The sequence below is a fragment of the Jaculus jaculus genome, chromosome 9 (assembly GCF_020740685.1).
Source record: "Jaculus jaculus isolate mJacJac1 chromosome 9, mJacJac1.mat.Y.cur, whole genome shotgun sequence".
NCBI classification, from domain to species: Eukaryota; Metazoa; Chordata; class Mammalia; order Rodentia; family Dipodidae; genus Jaculus; species Jaculus jaculus.
This window is the reverse complement of record NC_059110.1, coordinates 16,606,814-16,619,563: the sequence shown is the minus strand read 5'-3', so window position 1 is coordinate 16,619,563 and position 12,750 is coordinate 16,606,814. Positions and strand designations below refer to the sequence as shown.

Genomic DNA, 12,750 nt, shown 5'->3' with positions numbered 1-12,750 from the left:
AATATACAATAAATTATTTGGGGGGAGATTTATAAGTAATAATTGTGCAGTTTCCTTTAGAAAAAAAAAAATTTTAACCAGCTTGGTTTGGTTTTGCTGCTTTGTTTTGCTCCTCTTGGATGGTGTTCTTAAAGGCAGAGGTATGAATTCAGTTCCTTTGGTGACTGGATTGTGTTTTAGGTCAATACTTTAGACAAGAGGAATGGAGAATTGAGATGACTTTAGTATGAATTTTAGAAATTTTATTTAAGCACTAAAAATTAACTTGTTAAAATATCTCTAAACCAGGCATGGTGGCGCATGCCTTTAATATCAGTACTTGGGAGGCAAAGGTAGGAGGATCACTGTGAGTTTGAGGCCAGCCTAAGACTACATAGTGAATACTAGGTCAGCTGGCCTAGAGTGAGACCTTACCTCAAAAAAAAAAAACAAAAAAATAAACGGTGTCTAGTTTAAGAAGACCTTATGGGCTGGAGAGATGGCTTAGTTAAGGCATTTGCCTACAAAGCCTAAGAACCTGAGTTTGATTTCCCCAGGACCCACGTAAAACCAGATGCATGGTGGCACATGCATTTGGAGTTTGTTTGCAGTGCTGGAGGCCCTATCACACCCATTTTCTCTATTTGTGCTCTCCCTCTCTGTCTCTCTCTCCCCCCCCCCCTTGCCAATTAATAAAAATAAATAAAAGACATAACAATTGACTGCATAAGTATTGGCATAGTATTTTCTAACAAGTAGTTTAATAAACTTTACATTGTATCATAAGGTATGTTTATTGTACTCAACATTAAAATTGCATTTTTAGGGGCTGGGGATATGACTTTGTGAGTAAAGTGCTTATACTATGCAGATTGAGGACCTGTGTTCAGACCACCAGAACCCACGTAAAGCCAGCATAGTAGCACGTACCTGTAATCACAGTGCTGCTACTGTGAGAAAAGAGGCAGAGGCAGGAGAATCCCCAAAGGCTCATGGGCCAGGTAGCCAGGTGTAACAGCACCAAACAAGAGACCCTACCTCAAACAAAGTGCAAGCAAGGCAAGGACCTATATCCGGGTTTGTCCTCTGTTCTCATGTGTACCATGGTATGCCAATGCCTGCATTCATACACACAACCACATACATACTCAAGATAAAAAATTATATTTTTAATTAGGTTACACTTCTATTATGTGCAGATGAGTCCATTTTACTAAATAGCTTCTAAAACAGTGATTTGATTCACATTTACCTGTTGATAATCAATTTTTCTATTTCAACTAATAGTGAAATTTTTAAATCCATTTATATAAAAGTAAGTTCTCAAAATAAAAAGATCCAGGGCTGGAGAGATGACTTAGCAGTTAAAGAACTTGCCTGCAAAGCCTGAGGACTCATGTTCAGCTCTCCAGGTCCCATGTAAGCCAGATGCACAGTGTACAAGGTTGCACATGCGCTCAAAAGGGGGGATGCATGCATCTGGAGTTCGATTGCAGTGACTGGAGGCCCTGGCACACCAATTTTCTCTTGCGCACACATTTAAAAAAAAAATAGATCCAAATATCTGTTAGAATTGTATTACCCATTACTCATGAATTCTGTACTATTTTTATAGTAATGATAGCCTAAGTATTCATTTCAGATTGTTGACATAAAGCTGTTTTTATTTTGTTTTATAGAATAATAATAATCTGGATGCCTGCTGTGCTGTTCTCTCCCAGGAGAGTACAAGATATCTTTATGGGGAAGGAGACCTGAATTTTTCGGATGATTCTGGAATTTCTGGTCTGCGCAATCACATGACTTCTCTAAACTTGGACTTGCAGTCGCAGAATGTTTACCACCATGGAAGAGAAGGAAATAGAATGAATGGAAGTAGGACTTTAACACACAGCATTAGTGATGGGCAGCTTCAAAGTGGTCAGTCCAGTAATGAACTATTTCAACAGGAGCCACAGACAGCACCAGCTCAAATTCCTCAAGGCTTTAATGTTTTTGGAATGCCCAGTGCATCTGGTGCTTCAAATTCAACACCACATCTTGGATTTCACCTAGGCAGCAAAGGAACATCCACCCTTTCTCAACAGACTCCCAGGTTTAATCCCATTATGGTAACTTTAGCCCCAAATATCCAGACTGGTCGTAGTACTCCTACATCTTTGCACATACATGGTGTACCTCCGCCTGTACTTAACAATCCACAGGGAAATTCCATCTATATCAGGCCTTACATTACAGCTCCTAGTGGTACAGCTCGGCAGACACAGCAGCATTCTGGCTGGGTATCTCAGCTTAACCCAGTGACTCCTCAGCAAGCCTATCAGCCTTCGCAGCCTGGTCCTTGGACTACTTACCCTACATCTAATCCTCTGCCACATACCTCAACGCAGCCAAATCAGCAGGGCCACCAGACCTCTCATGTCTACATGCCCATCAGCTCACCTACGACCCCACAACCGCCAACAGTTCATTCAGCTGGTAGCTCACAGCCGTCTACCCATAGCCAATATAACATTCAGAATATTTCAACAGGACCTCGAAAAAACCAGATTGAAATCAAACTTGAACCCCCACAAAGAAATAGTTCTTCAAAATTGCGTTCTTCTGGGCCACGGTCCTCCAGCACTTCCTCTTTGGTCAATAACCACACCTTAAATCGAAATCAGCCCACTGTTTTCATAGCTGCCAGTCCTCCAAGTACTGATGAGATGATCTCACGCAGTCAACCTAAGGTCTATATTTCAGCTAATGCTGCCACAGGGGATGAACAAGGCATGCGGAATCAGCCTACACTCTTCATATCCACAAACTCCGGGGCTTCGGCTGCCTCCAGGAATATGTCTGGGCAAGTGAGCATGGGTCCTGCCTTTATCCATCATCACCCTCCCAAAAGCCGAGCAATGGGCAGTAACTCTGCAACTTCTCCTCGAGTAGTAGTCACTCAGCCCAACACCAAATATACTTTCAAAATTACAGTTTCTCCCAACAAACCCCCTGCAGTTTCCCCAGGGGTGGTGTCCCCTACCTTTGAACTTACCAATCTTCTCAATCATCCTGATCACTATGTAGAAACAGAAAATATGCAGCACCTCACAGACCCCACCTTAGCACATGTGGATAGAGTAAGTGAAGCACGGAAACTGAGTATGGGATCTGACGATGCTGCCTACACACAAGGTAATAGTTTCAAAGGAGGAGGCCCTGCTGTGCGGGTTATTTTATGTTATTTCACAGCAAGAATAGGCACCAGTATTACTTGATCTTTTGATTTTGTTTGCTTTTGTGGTTCTTGGGATCGGCCTAAGACCTTGGGCATGCTAAGCCCAAGTTCGGCACTTAGCATACAACTTCATCTTTAAATGTTATTCCCAAATAATACTATCTTAACATCTGAAAGTATTCACTTTTATTTGAGTTTCAATTCTATCATATAACTTAAAAGTTTGATGGTTATCAGATCCTCAGAATAGTCAACTTCTACTTTCTTGCTTTTAAATACCTGATTCTTTCAGTTCCTATGCCTGTGACTTTATTTTAAATTTTTAACAGGTAAAAGCCCACCAAAACATATTTTACTACAGAGATTAGTTGACTGCCTTCCTTGACCAGAACTTTATAAAGTAATTTTCTCCATCTGTCTGTGATGACATTGCCAGTCATTGTCCCAAGGTCTGCGTCGTGCAGGACGTGCAGAGGCAAGGTGCTTTTGCAGCCGCCACCGCAGCAGTCACTCCCCCACCCCTGGCCCCACCCCCACCCCAAGCAGTTCCTTCAGCTTGCAATTGTAAATAAGGACATTAGATTTAAATCTGTTGTGATTGCTTATCCTTTCCTTAGCCTTTTTGATAGTTGGTCCCTCTTCTCTATAAACCACTTTGTGCATTTGATATATGGGGTACAATGCTGGGATCCCACTGTTTCTGTTCTTCCTTGTTCTTCCTTGTCTCTGACCTGTCACCTCTTTGCTTCCAGCTCCATCCACACCTCTATTCTGTCTGTCTGGATTCCTTGAGGGATTTCATTTGGCCCCTTCATTTTTTTCTCTCGTATTTCACTTTCAATCTTGTGGGGGATGCAGGACAGTCTTGCTATTAGGGTTGCCTTGAACTTAACAATCCTCCTGCCTCAGTCTCTTGAGTGATGAGATTATGATGTGCCACCATGTGAAGCTCTAGCCCCTTAACTCTAAATTGCAATATATATCTCATGACTACCAGAAAGATAACTCTAAGCCAGACTTCTTCCCTGAGCTCCAAGTCAGTTTGTCTGACTACCTAAAGTCTATCAGGACTCTGTCTTACCACCCCCATCATCCTCACATTCATCTGTGCCCCTGTCATCCTTAAGAGATTACTTTATTAGCCCGCCTACTTGCTCTCAGCCTTGCCTCCTGTGGTCTTTCAGCTCAGCAACCATAACCGAGCATGGTGGTGCACACCTTTAATCCCAGCATGCAGAGGCAGTGGTAGGAGGATCACCATGAGTTTGAGGCCACCCTGAGACTACGTAGTGAATTCCTGGTCAGCCTGGACACCAGCGATGACTGTAGTACATTCAGAGTAAGAGTTCTGAAGTTCTGCGTTGTCTGCTGTCCCTACCCACTCGTCTTTTCCTTTTACTCACTGCCTCATTCACCCTATCCCACCACACTGGTTTTCTTACTCTTGAACATACAAGGAAGGCACATCTTAAAACCTTTCTACTTGCTATTCTTCCTGACTTTTTTGTAAGAAATCCACTGAGTTGGCTCCTCCAATGCGTCTGTGAATTCTATGTTCAAAAGCCATCTTTTCAATAATACTTGCCTCATATTTCTACTTAACATATCCTCTCTATCCTTGTTTTTATTTGCTCAAGGGGGAAAATAGATGGTTTATTATTACCAAAATGATAAATTGTGTTTGCTGAAAGCTTGCTAAGTATTTACTATTTTGAAGACTTACTCATTTCTCATAACTATAAAGTAAGTGCTAGTATTGATCCTTTTTTTTTTTTTTAGCACTTAAGAGCAGATAGGTTAAATAATTTGTCCAAAAAAAAGTGACAGAATAAAGATTCTAACTAGAACATTAGTAGCAGGACCCACAGCCTTAACCACTGTACTATGAAGGCACAAACTAGGGCCAGAGAGAGATAGATGGCTCAGTTGGTAAAGTGCTTGCCTCACAAGCATGAGGACCTGAGTTCAATCCCCAGCACATGCATGACTGTCGAGCATGGCAATGCATGCTGCACATCCAGCGCTGGGGAGGTGGACCCAGGTGGACCTATGGAGCTTGCTAGCCAGCCATTCTATCCCATTTGGTGAGCCTCAGGCTAATGAGAGACCCTGTCTGAAAAAGAGGCAGACCGGAGGATGATACCCGCAGTGGTCCTGTGGCCTCCATTTGTATGCACTCACTCACACATGCATGCACAAAAATAACTTGAAACAATAAAGTAATGCCATTAGATAGGTATAGAAAACACTTCCTAAAGGCACCTGAAAATGGGTGGGATTTGGGGAGAATCAGAATGAATGAAGGATCTGGTTTGAGAGCGCAACGCCTCAAAATAGCAGGTTTCTCCAGAAGCCACAACTCAAATTGCTGCTCTTTGACAGCCTTCAGACAGCTGTAATAACCTCAACAAGTTTCATAACACATGGACTCTTGTATTACCTGTGTGTGTGCACATTCTGTGTGTGGGGGGGGGCCTACGGTTCTACAGCCTCACCTCATTCTTTTCACCATGGAACTGGCATTGACACAGATTTCTACATCATCTGTTCAGAGTCTTCATCTGCTATCTCATAAGCTTGGTTCAGGACAAATCAAAGGATTGTCCTTTCCAAAACCTGCCTCTATCCAGCCTTACCCTCCATGTGTGAGATGTTTACAGTTTACATAGCAGTCTATAGTATTAAATGTGGGACCTGAGTTACACTCATCTTTTCTGATCTCTAATTCAACTGCTATTGCTAAGAGAAAGAAATCTCTTCCTCGTAGAGTGAAGCTGATCTGTCTAATGACAACTGCTGTGTCCATGCAGAAAACTGAATTAAGACAAGACTAAAATCATAGAAACTACCTTTCCAAATGCAGGAAGGAATGTATAAAAGTTGTTAGCCAAGTTGTGTTAGTTTTTTTTAGTCTAACATTTGAAATCTTAAAATACTATTTTATGTTTACATAGTGAATTCCAGGTTAGCCTGGGCTAGAGTGAGACCCAACTCAAAAAAAAAAAAAAAAAATACTGTGTTTGCAAATGATGTGTCCTCTGCAGTAGAGTGACAGAGTAGAAGGAATTAAAGAAACTTCCCCCACGGCCCTGCTCATACTAGCACTAAGTCTACCACCACTACCACCCCTAACCAAACAGCTCTTAAAGTACTATGAGAAATTCAAGACGAGGTGAGTACCAACAGAAGAAGCAAAAAGAATGTCAGAATTAAAGTTTATAGATGTGAATGAATGTAAAAGTGAAAACTGCTCTCTGTAGTAATGTCACCAGTTAGATCGCTACATTCCTCCCTCTTGATTCAGACCATTTGACTCTCAAGTACCAAAAATGACTTTCACAGTTTTGAGACTTGTAGAGTCTCCTCCTCTTCATAGTGCCATGCCTTTTTATAGTGCTGGAGGCTTTCATAGGTACAAAGAACAAAAGGCTTTCCCCTTTCAGATGAGTTTGTATAGGACAGGAAAGAAGCTGAGCTTGCGTTTGTTACAAAGCCAATCGAGCATGACTGCCGAAAATGATCTCACATGCTCTCTCCTTTCTCCAGAAATACATTTTAGTATGACTTAGCTGGTATTGTTTTAAAAAAATACATATATAAAATCATAAACAGTTTAAGACTTCAATGCCTTTTCCTCACCTACATGTGTGGTCCTATCATCATTCTGCTAGCATTAAGAGCAGACTTGACTTTAAACCTAAAATAAAAATAAGTAAATATAGGGTATGGAAAGATAACTCAGTGGTTAAAGGCACTTGCTTGCAAAACCTGTCTACCTGGATTCAATTCCTAAGCCACTCACATAAGCTAGACTCAAAAAAAAAAAAGTGACTTTAAGAGTCTGGTGTTCATTTGCAGTGGCAAGAAGTCCTTGTGCACCCACACACAAATGCAAAAAAATAAATAAATAGATACACACACACACACACACACACACACACACATTAGATAAAAAGATATATGTTGGGCTGGAAAGATGGCTTAGTGATTACGCACTTGCCTGTGAAGCCTAAGGATCTCAGTTCAAGGCTCGATTCCCCAGGACCCATGTAAGCCAGATGCACAAGGTGGCACATGCATCTGGAGTTCATTTGCAGTGGCTGGAGGCCCTTGATGCGCCCATTCATTCTCATATATATTCTCTTTCTCTCCCCGCCTCTTTCTCTCTGTCACTCTCAAATAAATATAAATACTTTTAAAAAATAAAAAAAGATACATGTTGAAATTCCTGGACTTTATGGTTCTTGTGCCTTGTCATTTTTCACCAGTACTTTCTTCCAAGGTAAAACACTCCTGTTGGAGATAAAGATAGAATGCTACTTATGATACAAATGCAGTGAGCTCAGTATTTTCAAAGGGAAATAAAATTTAAATTAGTTCAGATTTATAAATTTACAACTTTATGGGCTGCTGATTAGAATTGCCTTTTGTATTGAAATCACATTATTAAGTAGCTCAATAATTATGATCAATAGACATCAAACTCCCTATGGAATTTTTTCTCAAATTGTCCTCCTACCTGTCAGTTCTTGGTTTTGTTGCTGGGTGATTGGTGGGCTGGCTGGTGTGTTGTTGTTTGTAAGTGACAGGGTCACATGTAGTCCACTCTGCCCTCAACTCACTATGTAACTGAGCTGACCTTGAACTCCTAATCCTCATGCTTGTTCCTACAAGTACTCCTCCGTGTTGGCTTCTACCTTACCTGTCACTCCTTTCTCATCTTAATGACTACTTCCACAGCTCCTGAGTGTTCCATTGTCCAGAAAAGTAGGTTTCCATATGACTTATTTATATCCTTTAGATTTTGATTAGCCCTCTCTCCACCTTTCCTTTTACTCAGTCTCTTCCCCTGACCTCACTTCGGGCCTTTTCACCCCCATTAGTCTATTCTTCTACTTACATATATACAATACCATCCTATTAAATCCCCCCCCTCTTTCTATTCCCTTTATATCTCCTTTCTAGCTACTGGCCTCTGCTACTGAGTTTTGTTCCTACTCATATATAAGTCCAACCATTTGGAGGTAGTATCCACATACAAGAGAGAACATGTGACATTTGGCTTTCTGGGCCTGGGTTACCTCACAAAGTATAATACTTTCCAGATCCATCCATTTTCCTACAAATTTCATAACTTCATTTTTCTTTACCACTGAGTAGAACTCCATTGTATAAATGTGCCACATCTTCATTATCCACTCATCAGTTGAGGGACATCTAGGCTGGTTTCATTTCCCAGCTATTGTGAATAGAGCAGCATTAAACATGGTTGAGCAAGTATCTCTAAGGTAGTGAGACAAGTCCTTAGGATATATGCCTAGGAGTGGTATATCTGGGTTATATGGTAAATCTCATTTTAGCTGTCTCAGGAACCTCCACACTGATTTCCACAATGGCTGCACCAGATTGCCATTTCCACCAGCAGTGTAGAAGGGTCCCTCTTTTTTTGCATCCTCGCCAGCATTTATGGTCATTTGTTTTCATGGTGGTAGCCAGTCTGACAGGAGTGAGATGGAATCTCAATGTAGTTTTAATCTGTATTTCCCTGATGACTAGGGATGTAGACCATATTTTTAGGTGTTTATATGCCATCTGTATTTCTCTACTGAGAAATCTCTATATTTAGTTCCATAGCCCAGTTTTTAATTGGGTTGTTTGATTTCTTACTATTTAATTTTTTGAATTCTTTGTATATCCTAGATATTAGTCCTGTCAGATGTAGTTTTATTTGCTCTATTCACAGTGTCATTTGCTGTACAAAATCCTTGTAATTTCATGAGGTCCCAGTGGTTGATCTGTGGTTTTATTTCCTGAGCAATTGGGGTTATATTCAGAAAGGCTTTGCCAATACCAATGTGTTGAAGAGTTTCCCCTACTTTTTCCTCTGGCAGTTTCAGAGTTTCAGGTCTGATGTTAAGGTCTTTGATCCATTTGGACTTAATTCTTGTGCATGGAGAGAGAGAAGAATCTATTTTCATCCTTCTACAGATACATATCCAGTTTTCCCAACACTATTTGCTGAAGAGGCTACCTTTTCTCCAGTGAGTATTTTTGTCAAAGATAGGTGGCTGTAGCTACCCAGACTTACATCTGGGTCCTCTGTTCTGTTCCATTGATCTACATGTCTGTTTTTGTGCCAGTTCCATGTTTTTGTTACTATGGCTCTGTAGTATAGGTTAAAATCAGATATGGTGATACCACCAGCCTTATTTTTGTTGCTCAAAATTGTTTTAGATATTCAAGGTTTTTTGTGCTTCCAAATAAATTTTTGGATTTTTTTTTCTGTTTTTGTGAAGAATGCCATTGGAATTTTTATGGGGATTGCATTAAATTAAATTGTTCATGGTAAGATTGTCATTTTCACAGTATTGATTCTTCCAATCCAAGAACAAGGGATGTCTTTCCATTTCCTAGTGTCTTCTGCAATTTCTTGTTTCTCGCTTGAGAGTGTTAAAATTCTCATTGTAGAGATCCTTTACTTCCTTGGGTAGGTTTATTCCAAGGTACTTTTTTTTTTTATGCAATTGTGAATGGGAGTGATTCTCTGATTTCATCTTCTGTGTGTGTGTTGTTAGCGTATAGGAAAGCTACTGATTTCTATGTGTTTACTTTGTATCCTGCTACATGGCTATAGTTGTTTATCAGCTCTAACAGATTGCTGGTAGTCTTTAGGGTCCTTTATGTATAGAATCATGTCATCTGCAAATGATAACTTGATATCTTCCTTTCCAATTTGTATCTTTTTTTTTTTTTTTTTTTTTTTTTTAGGTAGGGTCTCACCCTAGCCCAGGCTGACCTGGAATTCACTATGGAGTCTCAAGGTGGCCTGGAAGTCACAGTGATTGCCTCTCTAGTGCTGGGATTAAAGGCATGTGCCACCACACCCGGCTCTACTTTGCCCTTTTCTTTTCTTTTCTTTTCTTTTCTTTTCTTTTCTTTTCTTTTCTTTTCTTTTAAGTTATGTACCCAGTGTTTATAAATCTCATCTGGTACCATCGTTAGCCTCCTCCCTGCCCTTCCCCCTCTACAGGGACCCTCCTCATTGGGGAATATGGGTCATGCATTGTGGGGTTAGCCATCATTGTGGGGTAAGAGGTAATGTCTGTTCATAATGACCCAACATATAGCTCTAATATTCTTTCTTCCCCCTCTTCTGCAAATTTCCCTGAGCCATGTTGGGTTTATTTTCGGTCTACTTCAGTGATGAGGTCTTGGGAGCCTCTGTGTCTCTGGATCTCTGGTTTGGTAGGAGTTGAGTGTTCTCTGTGTCTATCTTCTTCACCCTTGTGCTGGTACCAGGTTCACCAAGGAGGCAGCACTCTTGCTCATTTCTCCAAATACTCTTAGTTTCAGTTGGGGCCATTGAGGTATGATGGGCTGGTTCTCTCCTTAGAATCTGTGTCCAACTTTCCTTCCCCAGGAGGGGCAGCGCGGTTAGGTGGACGCCATCTTGACCAGAAGTCCTTGAGCTTCATTTCTTCTAGTTAAAATGATATTCCTTGAAACCACATTGAACTGGTCTCATGACATCCCATCACAAACTTGAAAACAGCTGCCATCTCTCCTGTTAAAGCGGTACCCTTCCTAAGACACCATGTTCTTCATTCCTAAGCTAAGCTTGAGACAACGTAAGGTTGCATGCAAAGTCTTAGTTACATAAAAGTAAATGCCAACCAACTGCTGTCTAGCAAGAGACCACCCATTCCATTGGAATGACTTAACACTCATACACTTGCCTCATTAGAACCAAGTACAAATAAATAAATGTCTGAAGAGTGCAGAAAATTGTATTATTCCTCAGAGGTGTGCTGTTGGATCTGTTCCCCAAATTATAGGCCTGGTTGCAATAAGAGCTGATTTCAGTTTGTCCTTGAAAATGGCAAAATAGAAGAGAACAGGATGCTTTAAATAGTTACCATCTTTTATTCTTTTGTGATTCAGTCACCAACTACACTAGTAGTAATATAGTAGTGTATGAAACAGATATAATCCCTTTGTCTACAGAATTACTCTAGACACATTTGGGTTTATTTTAAAAGTAGACATTGGACATTCTTAGTTCTGATGACTAGGCATGACTTAAGCATAAACCTAATATAGGCATATTATAACCAGCAAAATTTAAAACACTAGAAATTTCTCTTTTTTTATTTATCTATTTATTTGAGAGAAAGGGCACTCCAGCCGCTACAAACAAACTCCACATGCATGCCACCTTGTGCATCTGCTTTATGTGGGTCCTGGGAAATTGAACCTGGGTCCCTTGGCTTTGAAGGCAAGTACCTTAACCACTAAGCCATCTCCAGCCACAAATTTCTCTTTTTTGTTGGCTTTTAGGCAATTCTAAGGTCTTGTACTCATACTCATCAGTATCTGGACAGTCTTTCCCAAACACATTTCTTCCAATGGTTTTGATTTTTAAGTTTCTGAAAGCACTGGGCATTACTCAGACTATAGAATGCCTAAAATGATTTAAGCTAGCACCATCTGAGACTTGAAGTGTGTTTTTATAGTATCAAATAAAATTAACAAACATTTGTTATCACTGTACATCAGAAGCTGAAAAAAGTAATAAGCTTTCTGAGCCCAGCACATGTCTTTCTTTCATCCCAGCACTTGGGAAGCAGAAGGTCAGCCTGGGCTACAGTGAGACCCTGCCTTGAACCCCCACTCCAGAAAAAAAGAAGCTTTTTGTAAGCTTTCTGTATAAAACATGTGGACTATCTGAATGAGTGGTGTAAGAGTCCTGGTGCTTAAGTTCACAAATATTTATCTTGACAACCACAAGAGGGAGTTGCATGCCTAAATTACTGTTATCCATTAATGGAATTTTGACTGAAAGGAGATTTAAAAGATACTGAAGTCAGGCATGGTGGCACATGCCTTTAATCCCAGTACTTAGGAGGCAGAGATAGGAGGATCGCCACAAGTTCGAGGTCATTCTGAGACTACATAGTGAATTCCAGGTCAGCCTGGGCCAGAGTGAGACCCTACCTCGACAAACCAAAAAACAAAAAGAAAGAAAGCAAAATAGGTTAGTTTTGGAAACTAGAGAAATATATGATTAAGTGTTATTTTATATCCTTTGTGGAACTAGTTTAAAAAATACTACCTGTATACAATGTCAGCAGCCTAACAGTTACTCTATTTCATTATGTAGTAATTCGTGTGTGTGTGTGTGTGTGTGTGTGTGTTTGTGTGTATGGCAAAGTTTTATTGGGTAAAAAGAAAGAAAAAGAAGAAAGCTGGTGCATCAGGTCTGCATCCCAGAGTTTGGGATCTCAAGATGCAGCCCTGATCTGTTTGGAGAGTCAGCTTTTACTGGAAATAACCACATGATGTTTATAGTAAAAACAGGATTGGGAGTTAAACCAACTAAATACTGTTAAACAAGGGGGGCCTATTACAAGAAGTCACAGGTTACATAGGTCATATAGGCAGAACTGAGGCAAGAAACATTCTGTGCTATGTAATCATAAAGATATTCAGAAACCAAGATATGGGGAGGTCATGGTTCATTGCACAGAGGGATCATCCCATTCCTTAGTTAA

At 40.4% G+C, this 12,750-nt stretch overlaps 1 protein-coding gene across 4 annotated transcripts in view; it reads left to right on the top strand.

The window, feature by feature from the left end:
• Positions 1-12,750, top strand: part of Tab2 (TGF-beta activated kinase 1 (MAP3K7) binding protein 2) — a 56,040-nt gene that overhangs the window by 27,602 nt on the left and 15,688 nt on the right. For all 4 annotated transcript variants that reach the window (XM_045158850.1, XM_045158849.1, XM_004651134.2 and 1 more), the window contains one exon: positions 1,659-3,156. In XM_045158850.1, coding sequence (XP_045014785.1) covers positions 1,659-3,156 — 1,498 coding nt within the window. The remainder of the gene's footprint in view (positions 1-1,658; positions 3,157-12,750) is intronic.